General features: G+C 42.0%; 1 protein-coding gene across 1 annotated transcript in view; it reads right to left on the bottom strand.

Annotated features, from left to right (window-relative positions):
* Positions 1 to 2,518: 2,518 nt before the first annotated feature.
* The window catches only part of trhr2 (thyrotropin releasing hormone receptor 2), a gene marked incomplete at both ends in the record, with an annotated part of 285,037 nt that continues 270,202 nt past the window's right edge, over positions 2,519 to 17,353 (bottom strand). The window contains one exon of the mRNA XM_084335209.1: positions 2,519 to 3,622. Coding sequence (XP_084191335.1) covers positions 2,519 to 3,622 — 1,104 coding nt within the window. The remainder of the gene's footprint in view (positions 3,623 to 17,353) is intronic.

Raw genomic sequence — 17,353 nt, 5'->3', positions numbered from 1 at the left:
TTTGCAGGGCTATAACTTTTTAAATATTATAGCTATATCTGCATTACTATGGCCATTCAACATCGGGTATCTATCGTTCCAGATGTGGGAACGTTATATTTTTTCATTCATACATTGTTGTGTTAATACCGTTGAGAATATAAGTATGTTTTTAAGCTTTTCTGCTGTAATTCCAAAAACGCTAGTTATAGGCCCTGAAGCATATGATAGATTATCGATTGGCGTTTCTTTCCTATACACCCTATATTAAAAAATGCAAATGTATATGATCGGTATACATTATGCTTCATCATGCGTGAAGGAAATGGGGGGGGTCGTTTATAATTCCTTGATCGTCAGTAACGGCTTTATTTAGTATGGGTTGATATATTGATCAGACTGATTGCAAACAAAGAAATGGACAATCAAGCTGAAAGTAACGTTAGTTTCCTCTTACCGTTCGCCGATGAGACTGGAGGAAAAATATCACAATTATTTGACGATCTGCTAGATCCATTTCCGGTTTGTATGACGCAATAAACACTGAAATCATATAGATTATTGCGTTTCGAAAGCGATCCAAATGCACTCAAGTGTGTATATTGATCCACACCACAATATATCTCTGGCGGAGGAATTTCCTCGATGCACCGATCGCCACTTCCGGTTTGGCGTGAGTGTAACTCGCCCGACCATTTACCAGGTGGCGGTATTGAGGCGTTGCAATATCAGAACAGGGTCTGGCTGCGATCCGGAGGGAGGCTGGATGAATTATGAATGCCATGGCGAAAAAATTTAATATTGATCCCAAACACGTGATACGCCGTTGTTGGCGTTAAACGCTTGGCGGGCAATAACGATTTTCGCCGTTCTTGGTGCACAATGTGTTAATTTCCAACGACGAGTATACTCATTATAGCCCGCCAATCGTTGGACGCCAACAACGAGTACACTCGTTATTATGATCGTTATTTCTTTTATTCGCTATTTCCATTCATAAACACACAGGCAGCTGTGTGTTATCACTGGGGATGGGTCTGAGATTGCAAAAGTCCAATACCGCCGCCTTGCGGCCGCTATTGCACTCCATTTGAAACTATGTGGCTTGGTGTCTGGGCCGATCTGTGGCTTGCGGAGTCTAACTACTCGGGCAGGGCAAGCGCTTATAACGCATGCATCGACGAGGGTCGGGCCCCCCGGGTTTATGTTCATTGCTGGATTATGTTGGAAACACGATCACGATCAGTACTTGGAATGGCGATCAGATAATTGGAATATTCTTTTCTGGACAGATCCTGGTCAAGGTAAGGGCTAAATGGTATCAATATTGCGTTGATCCAAAAATGCCTTCATGCGATCGGGAGCGTGTGTGTGTGGTGTGTGTGTGGCGTGTTCCGTTGGTAGCGATCAAAGCACGGAGGGGCGCACCCCTCCCCCCTTTCATGCATCCATGATGAAACATAATACCGATAATCAAAATTTGATTTGAGAACAGTAGCTAGTCCAGGGAAGAAACGATAACGCTTTTACTAGAATACGAAGCATTTTGGAAATTACACCAGACTGCCCTGAAACTACACTCATATTCACAACGGTATAAAACGGAAATGTATGGATGGAAAAATTATCTGTTTCTTGCATCTTGACCGGAAGAAACTCAATGACAATCGACTATATTATTAGATCCATAGCTATAATATATAATATACTGTAGCTTTAGGCCTGCAAACACAGCCACGTATCCCCATGTTAAAAGGCGATGGCATTTCAACGGTAAGGTAAACAGTGACCCCTGGCGCTGAATGAGTTAACATGAATGCAAAACTATTACTATATCAAAGTACTATATCACATTGAAGCTGTACTTTCCATCAGAGGCATGTGTTGTTGTTGTTGCTGCTGCTCTTATTGATGATGATGATGATGATGATGATGATGAGGATGATGATGATGATGATGATGATGATGATGATGATGATGATGATGATGATGATGATGATGATGACAACGACAATGATTACACCATCTCTACAAATGAAGAACTTTGTTAATATTTGTTTCACATAATATGATAAAAACTACTCGTACAAAATAATTGCTGGCCTGACATTAAACTCATGGAAAAAGCACTGATGGTAATAATTCTCTTCATAGCTTTGATTACGAAATTGTACCATTTTTTAGGATGAGATTATAAAATTATAATAATAATAAAATAAAGTTCCTTCTCCCATTCCCATAGACAGGGTTTAAGAACCCTTTCTCCACATGTTTCCCCTGCTGTCCTGGGATCAGAACCTGCCAGAGATTTCTCTCCTGAGTGTCTCCTACTTTGTACCCTACAGTATATTAAATCTCCTCTTCCTAAATGGATGTAGTATGTAGGGCTTTTGAATGAAACAGACATGATGTAAACCTCCCCACCTCTTTAACCTGTGTGTGGTGTTTGCGTTTTTAAAAGCCATGTTACAATAAATGTCTTGTACAGTATAATACATCGCAATATAACCTGTTGTCTGCGGTCAAAGCTGATGTTTTTCTACACCACAGTGTGAATAATGCCATCTTTATTTCTCTGCGACTGACCAGGCGTGAATGTGATCTCATTATCGCTTGTGTTTTTATCTTCGTTCCAGGAGTCTGCTTCTCTCCACTCTCGATCAGCGTCGGGCTCTGTGGGATCTTCAAACCCAATGTTGTTGGCTGTGGGCGTTTCTATAGAATCCACCACTTTCCTGTTGTTGGGTGAGAAGTTGGCCATAGGTTTCTTTTCTATTTTATCACTGGTTGATTGGGGTTCTATGCTTGAATGTTCCATGGCTGCTTTCCTGTCATTGGATGGAGACGGTTCTATGGAACCTGCAGCTTTCTTGTCATTAGTTGAGGAGTTGTCAGTCGGTTCATTTCCTTTCTCGTGACTGGCTGAGGGGGATTCTATAGAATCCACGTTGTTCGTGTCGTTGATTGTGGGAATATCTGAATGCTCTTTCCCCTCCACATCAATGGATCCAGGGGTGTTAAAGGAATCAGTTCCCCTCTGATCATTGGCTATCAGGGTATCTGCAACACCCAAGCCTTCGCTATGATTTGATAACGAGGGGTCAGTTGAATCAAGATCCTTACAATCACCGCCTGTCGAGGTTTTGACAGGATCCACAGTACCCTTGAGATCGGCAGGATCGTTCCATTTCCTGCCATTAACCATGGGTGTGTCGGACCCCAAACCGCTCTTCTCTTTTACAGGGACCACATCGCTCCCCTTTCGTTCAGCTACCGTGTCGTACACGACAGCACTGAGACTGGCTCTCCAGCCCTTCTCGTTGGCGCTGTTACTGTTAGTCTGGGAGGTGCGACATTCACGGACAGTGCTGTAGCTGGTCTGCAGCAGAGAGAGCGTCCTCTGGTGTCCCTCTGTCCGCCGGCACTGGTAGAGACCACGGAAGGCAGAGCGGAACTTCTGGGACATGACGTTGTAGATGACAGGGTTAATGGCACTGTTGGCGTAGATGCATATTCGACAGAACAGCAGGAACCATGCGTCCAGGTAGGGCGTGGTCATGAAGGAGTTGATCAGGACCAAGGTCCGGTAGGGCATCCACAGCAGCGCGAACAGGATCACCACCACGGCCAGCATCTTTGTCACCTGGAGACAAAGGGAAAAACAGAAGAGAGGTAGGATTAAGTGGTTGAATTGATAATAGCTAACCTACTCTACATTGTAGGAAAGCCCCTGTTAATAAGATGACTTTGTTCTGTAATAGCCCTTTAATATGTTGTTGTTGACAGGAAAGGGTAATTGATTTATGCCAGTGTGATTGTTCAGCGTGATGTGCTCCAGCTAGTGTCGCATTCTGGTCTGCTGATAAGGTTACTGGCCCTTTAAGAGTTTTTTCTAACCTCGCGCAAGTTTGGTCTCAGTTTAGCAGTCTGATGGTACGCGCTGCAGTTACTTCTGTCCCTTTGGGGAAAGTGTGCGTCAATGACAGATGTAAGTACAGTATTTATGTTTAGTTCCTGCCTACTTCATTCATTCATTCAGCTTACTCTACACTTATGTTCACATTGATCCATTTCTGTCGATGTTGTTTCTCTCTGCTATTGAGATGCTGTTTGCTATGCTACTGTATGTTGGTTAGCTTAGTTGTATGTTAGCTAGGCTATATAACTCACTCATTACTGTTAGTGAATTGAATGTATCTTTACACTTGGTTTACAGTCTGCCTACTTATATTGTTTGCATGTACTGCATGAGTAATTTCCCTGCATAGTCTATGTAGTTTATATAATAACTCTGGTTAAGTGATTGTCTTAGTTACTAGTTGTATTATATTATTAATTAATATTATTGTAGCTATAGACCACATGTTTATGACATTATGTTTATGTACGTCACTACTGTGTTTACTAATGTATTGTAGCGACCCTGGGATTTGGGTCGGGTTGGTCTGTTGAGCTGTCACTCAACACTCCGCCATCCCGGCGCTGGCGGCGTCCCTATTGGACGCGCCAGCCGCGGGTTGACAGAGTCGAGAGTGCACGGGCTGACCTGGGGAGGTATAAGTGGGTGGGGCACCCAGCGTGCACTCTCTCTGGGCATGGGAAATGGTAGCAATGAGTCTGATACCGCAACCTGTAATGGAGAAATGTGAATAAAGACCTGCACTGAGAACTACCAACCTGCCTCGAGAGTCGTCTTATAACGTTGGAAACCACGAACGTTACATTGGTGTCTGAAGTGGGATTTGAGGCGAAGTATGGACATTAAAAGTGTCGGTGGAGAATGAGCTAACATGGGCTAGTGAGGGCTAACGGGAGCTAACGTGGCTAGCGATAGCTAGTGGGAAGCAAGACTGTCTGTTGTGGGAGGGCGTCTTTGTCGGTCTGGGAACAGGAGGACGCGAGCAATCTGGAACCAAAGGATTTGTATAAGTATTTGGTGGTTGTCGTCTCCTGGGGCCTGACAGAGAGGGTTGCAGCCGGTAACCAACAGAGCACGTCGGCAGCTAATGAGCCTAGCTTAGCTTACAGTTAGCATGGCAGAAATGGAAGCCGGCGCCGTTAACATTAAGACGAGAAAAGAGGAAGACGTGAGGAGCGGTCGGGTGACACGGACATGGAGTGTAAAAAAAAGCAGTTTGCAGAATTATATGCCGGCCCAGGCGGGCCATTGCCGGTCCACGGGGGCCCGGTTCCCGCCGGATGGAGGTCAGAGGTGACCCAGGATGTCAACAAACATGGCGGCGCCCATGGCACGAGGGCAGGCCCGGCAGAGAAGACGCGCCGCCGAAGGACCCGGGGAGCCACCGCGGTGGGGTTGGCCAATGACCTGGAAGGCCGGACCCGGGGGACATTGCCGCATGGTACAGAGCCATGGGGACATGGAACTCTCTGCCGGATGCAGAGCCACGGTTACTTGGAACTCTCTGGCGCCTACAGCAGAGTGCTTTCCCCGGAACAAAACCCAGCGGTGAGGCAGGGAGTGCTCCCTCTTCACCAGGACACAGCGGCGTGTCCTCACCCTTCGCTGGGGTGCGGCAGAGACTGACGGATGAATGGGTTATACTGAATGAAAAAAAAAGAAAAGAGTAAAATCTTGTAATGGTGATTTCATTGAGGTGTGGGGTATTGTGTTGGGTACTGCTGGGATTTGAGTACTGGTTAGCGGGTATTGGAGTGGAGCTAGCAGTTAGCGTAGCGTCGCCCAGTGGTTAGGTGTAGCCACCGGTAGCGTCGTGTAGCTAGCTGCGCCTAGCATCGTAACCGGTGGATAGGCGACTGTCTCTGTTGTGAGAGGGCATCTCTCTGTCGGCCTGGAACAGGAGGACGCGGGCAACCTGGAACCAAAGTATTTGTATAAGTAATTGGTGGTTGTCGTCTCCTGTGGCCTGACTGAGAGGGTTGCAGCCCGTAACCAATAAGAGCACTTCCGGACTAGCAGGAGCGTGGCGTCATAACCGGTGGTTAGGCTATAGCCACCGGAAGCGTCGCGTGGCTAGCTGCTGCCCTAGCTTTGCTGGGGGGGGGTAATCTTGTTGACTGTGGGTGAATTTGGTTCGTCTCTCGGGGCGAGAGACTTAGTAGGGAGGGGGTAGTGTAGCGACCCTGGGATTTGGGTCGGGTTGGTCTGTTGAGCTGTCACTCAACACTCCGCCATCCCGGCGCTGGTGGCGTCCCTATTGGACGCGCCAGCCGCAGGTTGACAGAGTCGAGAGTGCACAGGCTGACCTGGGGAGGTATAAGTGGGTGGGGCACCCAGCGTGCACTCTCTCTGGGCATGGGAAATGGTAGCAATGAGTCTGATACCGCAACCTGTAATGGAGAACTGTGAATAAAGACCTGCACTGAGAACTACCAACCTGCCTCGAGAGTCGTCTTATAACGTTGGAAACCACAAACGTTATAGTATATTGTATTGTATTCCTTTGTAGACAACCACACAGATAAATCCCCAAATACAAATCATTAACTGAAGCACGCCTCTGTGATTCTTTAATCGGAGTCACAACCCCATAGTGTCCGCCAGCTCTATCAAACGCACCTGTGGAGGCCCTAGACATCCGTTTTAACATATATTAATTATTGGTCCTTGTTCACAAATAATCAACAAATCTGTGACTGTTTGTTGTGTATCACATTGATTAAGCTTGTCAAATTCAATTATTAAACGAATACGGCGTCAGTATTATGAATTAGATTAGAGGACATCTTCTATCTATCTTTTGAAGAATAACAAATTCACAGCAGATCCAGCAGTATTTGATGGTAAAGTGCGGCAGGGAGAGCGAAGGCTTTCACCTATCACTCTCTTCTGGCCCTGGTCTGACAGGGGAAATTATGCAAATTATACATGTCTTAACATACATAGCGACTGGAAGATAAGCTTCTGGAAATGTGCCAGCAATACGGTCAGTCTGGCATTTGTTGCCCCTCACGTGGGCAGGATTTTACGAGACATATATATCGGTAGGCTACATAACACTAATTATAATTATCATTATAATAGCTCATCATAATAGAATAATCATGTCACCGTAACATTAAATCGGGCAAATGTATTTTCTAACCTAATATTCATTGGCAATGCAATTGACCTCATTTTGGAGCAATACGACCGCAATATCCTCCAGATCCAGACAAAGGGGTTTGCAATATGCAGTGGAGAGATATATCCACAATGTCAACGTACAGAAAGAAGGGGACACAACGACAACCGAAGCGCTCACATACTGGTCACAGATTTAAAGATTTAAAAACCGCTTGAGCTCCATCTATGATTCGACCAGCACAATATTGTGGACCAGGCTTGTTCTTGTACTGCTGTGAAAGTTCTGCTTTTGTAATATCATCGAGTTGTCATTGCTATTGAAATCTTTTACCAGTCAACATATAAGCTAACTAATGCTGTGTACCTATCTAATGCTACTGTGCAACATGCCATCAAGCTGATTTCCAGGAATTAATTACAGGATGCCAGGTTACTGTTCACATGCTGTGGGCCTGATGCACACACTGGACCTTTGGCGTGCAAGAACAGACAAGATCTCCTCCACAAGCAGACCTCAACAATGGCACAAAGCTGGAGGAAAGAAAATAACTGGCCAAGCAATTTTCAATGTCAAGTCAAGTCAAGTCAGTTTTATTTGTATAGCACATTTACAAATGACTAAAAGCCAAACCAAAGTGCTTCACATGATAAAAACACATACAATGCAATAAGAAGTTGCTGTGAAAGAAACCCTGCCTGGTCAACCGTGACTGGGGTTCATTACATGAGGTCGATGTGGGCCTACATTATCGTTGTCCACCAGTTATATTGAATAAATACTATTGTTAATTTAACCTACACTCTCAGTGTCTTTCTTAAGCTAAGAACTTAGCGGGTGTAACACTTGGAACAGACGTATTAGTGCTCGTTGATCTTCGAGATATTCAGCTGGGCATGGGGCCTCCCACACAGTTGGCATCATTCCTCTTGGGTTTTGGGCTTTGGAAAGGGGGAAAATATCACTCCCCCTTCTAAACCTTTGGGATATCTGCTGTCCGATTTGCACAATCCGTATGCACAACGCTTCACCATTTTCTCAATGGGTCTCATTCCCGAATATTTTCCAAAGAGTTCTCTTGAAAGACTTATCTTGGAACCGACTGAGACAGAATCAATGACAAGTTCACTCTTGAGTCCCCAACGTGCGGGGAAGATGTCTATGTAGAGCCTGTAGAGCCCAAATATAGAAAAACATTAGCAATTTCTTTTTACCTTACATATGTTGTTGTAGGAGGCCTCTGATGCAGAAATGAAAGGGTTTTCAAAAAATTTACATTTTTGTACGTTTTTCGGGAAATGTTGTAACATGGCAACATTGGGTCTCATTCTCCAAACATTTTCAAAGAGTTCTTTTGGAAGACTTATCTTGGAACCACTGAGACAGAATCAATGACAAGTTCACTCTGAGTCCCGAACGTGCTGGTAATATGTCTTAAGTGGCTGAAACGGTTGCACAAATGATATGATCTGATATCTGCTTGGCGAATGTGATTCTGTCTTAAACTCAAAAGCGCGTTCCCGTTCAGGTCATTTACATACAAAACAACGCCTCCAGAGCTCCTTATAAGGCAAAGTAATGACGCAGCTGTGTGGAAATGGATGCGGAAGCGCTTTGCGAGTCTTGCGACCCATCGAAATGAGATTAGATTAATGTATTGTCATCATAATACAGCTCGTGGTACACCTGACGCAGCGCGTGCGCGCACACACATACTGTAGCCTACGGTGTAATGAATGCACGCAGTATAGGCTTATTATTCCATTAATGCCTACGGTGTAATGAATGAACGCAGTATAGGCTTATTATTCCATTAATGCCTACGGTGTAATGAATGAACGCAGTATAGGCTTATTATTCCATGAATGACTTGTTGCATTAGGATTTAGTAGATACTATATGCTCTGCGCTACGTACAGTATAGGTACAGTACAGTCTGTACTTATACTGTACGTAAGGCAGAGGCAGAGCATATATAGTATCTACTAAATCCTAATGAAACAAGTAACTAGAATATATTAAGCCTATACTGTTCATTAGACACGTAGGCCATGCTGGCGCACACAAGACTTGCTATTTCCATGCGATTAGCTTTAGTTCTTATTTATGTATTTATCCACTGTCATTTCAGTGTTGGTGTATAGGCTATATAGTGTATTTCAATATAAGTTTAATTGATTAATGATATATTGGAAGGAATGCAGGTTTATAGCTATATCAACCCCCTCCAATGTACAGTAAATTACCAAGTATGGTTTTGTCAATATTCCAATGTACAGTTTTGCTTGTACAGTGATAATGTAAATGTAAATGTAATGTAAACAGTGTCCCCCACTCCTGTATCAGTTCCGCAACCGTTCCTATTTCCGGGGTAGGCCTGATTGGCCCCGACAGGCACGTGACCCGCCGCGGCCACGCCCCGCGGCAGCCCCAGGACGCGGCAACGAGATTGCTGTGGTTCACCGCCGCTTTCCGCCTTCAACGCCGCCCGCAGCAGCAAATTTGCGCGAGCGCAGGATTATTTCAGTGTGTATCATGCAATCATTTATCATTTAACATTTGAAAGGCATACATTGTTGTATGAAATAAAATAGTATAGAGACATATGTACAGCGTTCGATGCAGAATAGAAGTAACTGAGTTACCATACAATATACAATACGCTATAGTGCAAAGCAGAAATGGGATGAGGTACAATTTACAGTAAGGTGTATGCGTTGCAGTGCAAATGCTGACGCGCTCCAGAGACCGTTACTGTACCATACAATATACAATGCAATGTACCAATATACAATACGCTATAGTGCAAAGCAGAAATGGGATGAGGTACAATTTACAGTAAGGTGTATGCGTTGCAGTGCAAATGCTGGCACGCTCCAGAGACCGTTACTGTACCATACAATATACAATGCAATGTACCAATATACAATACGCTATAGTGCAAAGCAGAAATGGGATGAGGTACAATTTACAGTAAGGTGTATGCGTTGCAGTGCAAATGCTGGCGCACTCCAGAGACCGTTACTATACCATACAATATACAATGCAATGTACCAATATACAATACGCTATAGTGCAATGCACGTTAAAAAAAAAAAATTTAAGGGAATCAAACTTGTCACAAACGGACCATAGGATCCACAGCCAAGCAGCGTTACCAATTGAGCTAGTTGTCGATGGTAAAAAAGGTAAGGTTCCTGTCCTTCATCAGGACACTAATTGGAAACCAGCCAGTCATCCCAGCCATCAAGCAAATCACCAGTTGACCAATCGGAAGCCCTCCTCTTGTTTTAAAACCCATGTGGCACTTCCTGTTTCCCCCCTTCTTTTTGTCTATATGCTGTTGGTCGAATGTTTGATTCTGATATATATTTAGCCAACTTAGTACACGTGTATGTGTGTGTGTGTGGGTTGGGAATTGGAGCAGGTAAGGGCCCAATACACTTGGTGCTACACGTAGTGGTATTATTGTCTAGACACACTAGGTAAGGAGTGATGCCACTCATTGTAGGTTTTGGACATAACGTTTGGTTAGTCAGTGTAGGTAGTGAGTAGTAGGTTTTATTTGACCTTTTGTGTTTGTATATAGGTAGACAAGATATTCCTTACTGAGTTAGTTGTGTTTTGTTTTACTTAGTTTATTCCTTTGGCATCATTCAAGCTCCTTTTCCCTTCTCCCCCCCCCCCCCCCCTTTCCCCTTTGGTTGTGTGTATCAAATCCACCATTGTCATTGTTTGTTAGTCTGTTTTGTTTGTATATAAAAAAGGCACAATATATTACTTTCTTTAAACTAAACTTGTTGTGGGCATTGAATTATTTATCCTTTGGTTCATTTATCACTAATTACAACACAATCATCTTTTATGTTATTCACCCCTTCCCCTAGACATACTGGGGTTGTAACAGGGGGATTACTGCTACATAATGCTGCCGCGACGGAGCTCCGCCGCGACAATATTATTAAACAGCGGCTCTGTCATTGAAGTGGGAAAAATGAGCCGTATTGTATATTAGTACATTGCATAGTATATTGTATAGCGTATGGTAACTCTGCGGCGTTGAAGGCGGAAAGCGGCGGTGAACCACAGCAGCCTCGTTGCCGCGTCCTGGGGCTGCCGCGGGGCGTGGCCGCGGCGGGTCACATGCCTGTCGGGGCCAATCAGGCCTACCCCGGAAATAGGAACGGTTGCGGAACTGATACAGGCGTCCCCCACCCACCCCTCCTACCCAACCTCCTCCAACAGTTTCTACGTCAAATGTATATACTCTCTTTTCTGGACTCTTTTTGTATCACAAACAGTACTGTATTTGCAAATCTGGTATGTCATAAATGTATAGAGCAGTACTGTCTATCTGTATGTTGTGTGTCATATATGTTATGATGAATTGAAAATGGGGGACCCTGATGTAAACAAGATGAAAGTCTTTCTCTGGTCTGCATCCCCTTAACAATTGTATGTAATTGAGCTGTACTGTACTGTACCCATTCTGCAATCTGTTAATAAAGTTTTCAATCAATCAATCAAACAAAGGTCTGTCCCATTGTATACCAATCAATGGGATACATTGCATGTTGACCTGCATTCTTTCAAATGTATATAATTAATCATTAAAACAGATGTGTAACAAATAAGAAATACAAATTCCACAGAAGGCATTAAATAATTATTATTTTCAATCATTTCACAATAATTGCATAATTGTGTTTGAATATCTGAGTAATTAAAGTAATTATACATTTGTCCAAAATAGCTGGTTCAGATATGGTTAAGCAGCTGCCCTGTGATCAGATGAATCCATATTATTTATTTTTCCGACATCAAATGCATAATTTCTTATCGTACAAATATTGTCATATTTATTTTAATTATGATTAAGTAATTAATTCCAAGGAGGCCTGTAGCATTAACATGAAGGAATCACTATGAGAACACAGTCTGTCAAGTTAATAAAATGTTCAATTAGTCAATCAATCATAAGAGTGCTCCTCAGCCACGCTCAAATCTGATCTCAAGAAAATTTGGGGAGTCGCGCTTCCAGCCTTAATATGTCTTAAATGGGCAGAAATCTGCCTAAGAGGAAATTTTTGGTCGTTAATTCGTTCGGGAATGAGACCCATTGGTCCTAGCTGACAATTTCTGTATTTGTACTCACATTGTCTGAACAAATATACAGAACAACTAATGGTTATTTTGCAGGGTTGATCGCTTACATAGCCCCATAACAGTAAACATGAATAATAATCACACATCAGTCATATATTTTTATGAATAGACATTATGAAAAAAATAATAATAATGGAGTTACAAGGTTTTGTTCCGCCAGCAGCGTTATATTGAAATACACTATATAGCCTATACACCAACACTGAAATGACAGTGGATGAATAAATAAATAAGAATTAAAGCTAATCGCATGGAAATAGACTGCATTAATATTCCATAACAAGTCTTGTGTGTGCCAGTACGGCCTACGACCTGTCTAATGAATGAACAGTATAAGCTTAATATATTCTAGTTACTTGTTTCATTAGGATTTAGTAGATACTAGGGCTGTCCCCGACTAAGGATTTGGATGGTCGACTAGGATTGGCCAAAATTTGCCGTTAGTCGACTATTGGTCGACTTAAAATATATATTTTTTTATATAAACTTTTTTATCATTCCATTTGGGCTCTGGGGGGTGCTTAATGTCTGAAGGAGTCGACTGAAGGCTTCTTGTGCTCTGCAAAAGCATGCAATTGGTCCACTGATGGATAGATCTTGATATTTGTCTAGTCTAGTGTGTTCATTAGATGGGTGAAATCCTCTTTCAGTGCCTCTGTGCCTGTTTTCGTAGGCAGTTAGCCTCTGGTATGCATGCCATTAGCGTTAGCCACGCTTCTAGGCCTCTTTTCTTTTGGAAAGAATGAAAAAAATATATATTTTTTTTTTTTTTTTTTTTTTTTTTAATTATATTCGACTAAGAGGTTGGCCAGTCGACTACGGCTCCTTTCGACCGATTAGTCGACTAATCGATTAATAGGGGTCAGCCCTAGTAGATACTATATATATGCTCTGCCCTACGTACACACAGTATAAGTACAGTCTGTAGACTTCCGGTTTAGCGCAATATGTAGCGCACGCATTTGGCAATAGCTCCGCTCCCATCAACGTTAATTTAGTTTAAAAACATTATTTGGACAATACCAAAAGAGATTAGACCACATCGTATGTATTGATAAGACCTTCTACTAACTATATCAAAAGACAACATGGGTAAGGATAAGGGAAAGACGGGAAAGAAACAAGAAACGGCAACTTCAGCGGCGCAGAGCGAAACACGATCAAGAAGAAACGTTCAAGACGACGCGGGTACAGATCCGTTGGCGACAAGCCCCGACGAGGAGAATAAAGAGGAAAATACACCGGGACCATCGACTATTGTCCCCGACAGAGAGACAATAGTTGTCAACATAACAGGAGCGACAGGAACAAGCTCCGTGAGAGATATAGCAGCTGATCTTGAGAAGATAATAGCAGACAAATCCATCGTCATCGTCACTGCTCCTATACCACCAACTGGCACAAGCAGTACAACCATACCACCCGATTTCAACTCACTGACTAACCTGATGAAAGAACAGATTACACACATCGAGGAGCTCAAAGCACACGTCGATGCTAAATTCGATCACATCGATGCTAAATTAGAAGAAGTTAAGGAAGCGGTCGCTGCACAGTCCGAGCGAATCACGACAGTGGAGAATTCGTTGACTGATATTACACGGGTAGTCAAAGTGAACGAAAACACCATCTGCATTGGCATGACAGAGATGGCAAAAGAGATAGAAAGTGTGAAAGAAGCATGCCGGAGGGAAATACAAGAGGTTAAAGATGAAGCGATGGAGAGGCTACTCGAATCCCAACGCTACCACAGGCGAAATAACATCCGCATTGTAGGGCTTGATGAAGCAGTCAATTGCGCAGACGACAACTTTCCAACAGTGCTATCAGTGATTTTGGGTAACAACTTTCCAAACACAGTGCCGAAAGTGGACCAAGTTTACAGAATCGGTTCTCGGGATCAAAGAAACAACGGGCCAAGAGTCATCATTGTTACTCTGCGGAAGACATCAATAAGAGATGACATCATCAAAATTGCTCGCATCCAACGTGGGAAGCTGAAACATGGTGATCATTCAATATTTATCTACGAAGATCTAAGCAAAGACGCCATCGCTCGACGTCTACCATACAAGGAGGTGATGCAAAAAAATTTCAAGTCTGGACACAGGCCAAGGCTAACATACCCGGCGCTGTTATCGATCGTGGGCAGGGACGGCCGCAGGTTTGGATTACACACACCTAAAGAGGCTGAGGATTATTGGAATCGATATGGAGCAGATACCCCAAGTCAGAACGACATTGTCTGAAAACAGATAAGCCATCTCCCTCTTTCTCTGTGTATATCAGTATTAGAATGACTTTTATTGTGTTCATCAAAGTAGCAGATGATATGCAGGCCGTCTATACCAATGCGTATGGTGTATAATACGATTCGTAATACATTATAATTTCAGACCTCTGGTCTCCGGGGAGACAAGAACATATCATTGGCAATAAGATCAATCTGGAATATTCTGGGTTTATCGCTCGACTGCCCTGGGTCTCTTAGATCATTCTGGAACACAACAACAGTCTATTAGTTCTAGTGTATTCTACAACCTTCTAGAATATAATGCACCATGACAACGAAGGCCTGCAACTCTAACATTAAACATCCGGTGTGTACAAACATTCTAAGGTTTCTCTCCTCCACATTGCCTGTGGAGCTTTTTTTCCCTATTGTTAGGTTTTAGTGAGTTTTTCCTTACCTTCGCGTGGGGTATGTCTGGGAGTGCTTGCATTCTTTCATTTATTTGCATTCATCTAAAAAATGTTTGGACCCTATGGTGTTCTTGTTCTGTTCTTGACTTATTGTTATGTTGTCTTCTTGACTTGTTTAAAGAAGACCTGTACGGCCCATGGGGACATTAACGTGTGTTGTCGGGCCCTATAAATAAATTTGATTTGATTTGATTTGATATAATCAATTGACTGAAGTTCAATCAGTCCTTAATAATACTTTAAAAATCAACCACACCTAAACGTATGAACACAACAAGGTTATTCTAACAATTTAAGTAATCACTCCACTGATGAAGAGACTGGCACATTGAAGCTCTAAAAGGCTCTGCTTTTCTATTTTATCTAATCACTTAACTCGGTTCTAGTGGCTTCTCCACGTTGAGTATTAATCTATCTCTCACTCCTTATCTTTATCTTTTTTTTTATTATTCTATTTTTTCTCTCTTTCTTTTAACTTACATTGTTCTTTTCCATTGTTCTTCACATTAAGGTGTCAATATTTCTCTACAATCTTTTCCTTTTTCCTGACTTTCCTACATGTTAGTAGAGGGTTCAAATGAATATGTCGATGAAAGTTTATTCTCTTTTTTTTTTCATTTTTCACAATATTTCATTACAGTAAGGGAAGGTGCAAGACCAAAAGCGACATTCTATTGTATTAGAATGAAAATGTTAGATCCTATGGCAATTAGCATAGGAAGATTAGGATTACAATGCTCAGTTTGGGCAATCCGGTGGACTAAGGGAGAAAGTCATACGCGGAGGATGTGTTTTTGGAACACAGGCCTGTATGACTCTCTGGGCGAGGGGAAAATAGGGGATTTTTATTTGTATATATATATGTTTTTAAGCTCGGCTCTCAACGGGACCTCATTAATTGGATGTATATCTATTGTAGCTTCGCACTCCAGAAGCATTACCAAAAACTACACAAAAACATGCATAGATTATGGCTAGTTTGAATATAATGATATGGAACACCGGTGGGATAAACAAACAACACAAACGCAAAAGCGTGCTCACACTGATGAAAAAAGAACATGTGGACGTGGCTCTACTAAGCGAAACGCACATTTTAGAGGAAGACATAGATGGGCGTTTATTTGATTTTGGGCACTTTTGGGAAAATCTATTTATCAAAAATAAAATTGCATAAAACCTTAAATGATCAATTAAGCTTTATATTCATTTTGTCAGGAATCATAATATGAACATTGTTGTAAACATCACTTTATGGAATTTAATATATTTAACACTTTTCCTAGAATGTCAGAGAACATTGTCATTACCATCACGTTACCAAATAACTCTTTAAAATGTAAAAAAAAAAGTAAAACATTTGTGCTTTTAAGGCATTTATGTAACATTATACCTTACTTCTGATGTATTAGTGGTTTGAAATATTTTACTTGAATTTAAACATGCTTTAGATCTTTAGATATGCAGCCTTTTAAATATATTGCTAGATCCTGTCAAGAAAGATACAATTACTACAACAACAGGTCCATGACTCTTGTTTTTCATACATAAAATGTTAAGGGAGGGCTTGTAATATAGGAAAACATGTAGGAAAATGTCAGATTTAAACTATTTGTTACAAATTTGTTAAGAAATATGTCATGTGTTGGTAATGACATACTGTTGTGGTAATGACGAAATGTGATGGGAATGACATTTAGATAGATTTATTGAATTCATTCATGGATACAGTAACACAACATCAGAATCTAGGTATTATCAACAACTTACAACAGGATAGGAACATCTAAGAAACCATCTAAAAAAAACACTGACAACCTTTATGGTTTCAAACAACATACTTTAACAGTAAGAGGTTTGTTCTTTTAACATGCCTACATCTTCTTCTCCATGAGGGAGCATACTTGTTTCCAGACAGAGGCATTGAGCATCATATGTCTTTTAGTAATCAGTTGGGGCTCTGGGACCAGCACAATTTCCATTCTATACCATATTAGGGGAGAACGGGGGACGTTGTCACACTTTTTACTCTAGTGTGAATTGCTCATAATCAAAACATCTTTCAATAGTCATTCCTACATTAAATTGAAGCTTAAGATGTTGGCTTGAAATGTGTATCCCTCTCATTTTCCAAAGTATTGTAACAAAGAGTTAATCACCTATCAAAGACACTCTAACACATTGTGACAACCAACCCCATCATGGGGATGGTTGTCACACACTATGGGGTTGGTTGTCACCATGTGTTTTAAAACTTTTAATGGGAAAATCTTAAAAAGAAGACAAGATTTTGATTTCAGATAATGATTGAAGAAGTGCGTCTTTAGTCGACGGCGAAAGATTGGATGGGTTTCGGCTGTCCTAACTGGGGTGGTTAGTTCATTCCAACATTGTGGGGCAAGGACTGAGAATAGACAAGAAGGCAGAACTAAATTTGAAAGTTTAATTGCATTGACAAGTTG

This window comes from Notolepis coatsorum (assembly GCF_963971535.1).
Source record: "Notolepis coatsorum genome assembly, chromosome: 18".
NCBI classification, from domain to species: Eukaryota; Metazoa; Chordata; class Actinopteri; order Aulopiformes; family Paralepididae; genus Notolepis; species Notolepis coatsorum.
Note: the sequence above shows the minus strand (reverse complement) of the source record. Positions and strands in the feature narration are given on the sequence as shown.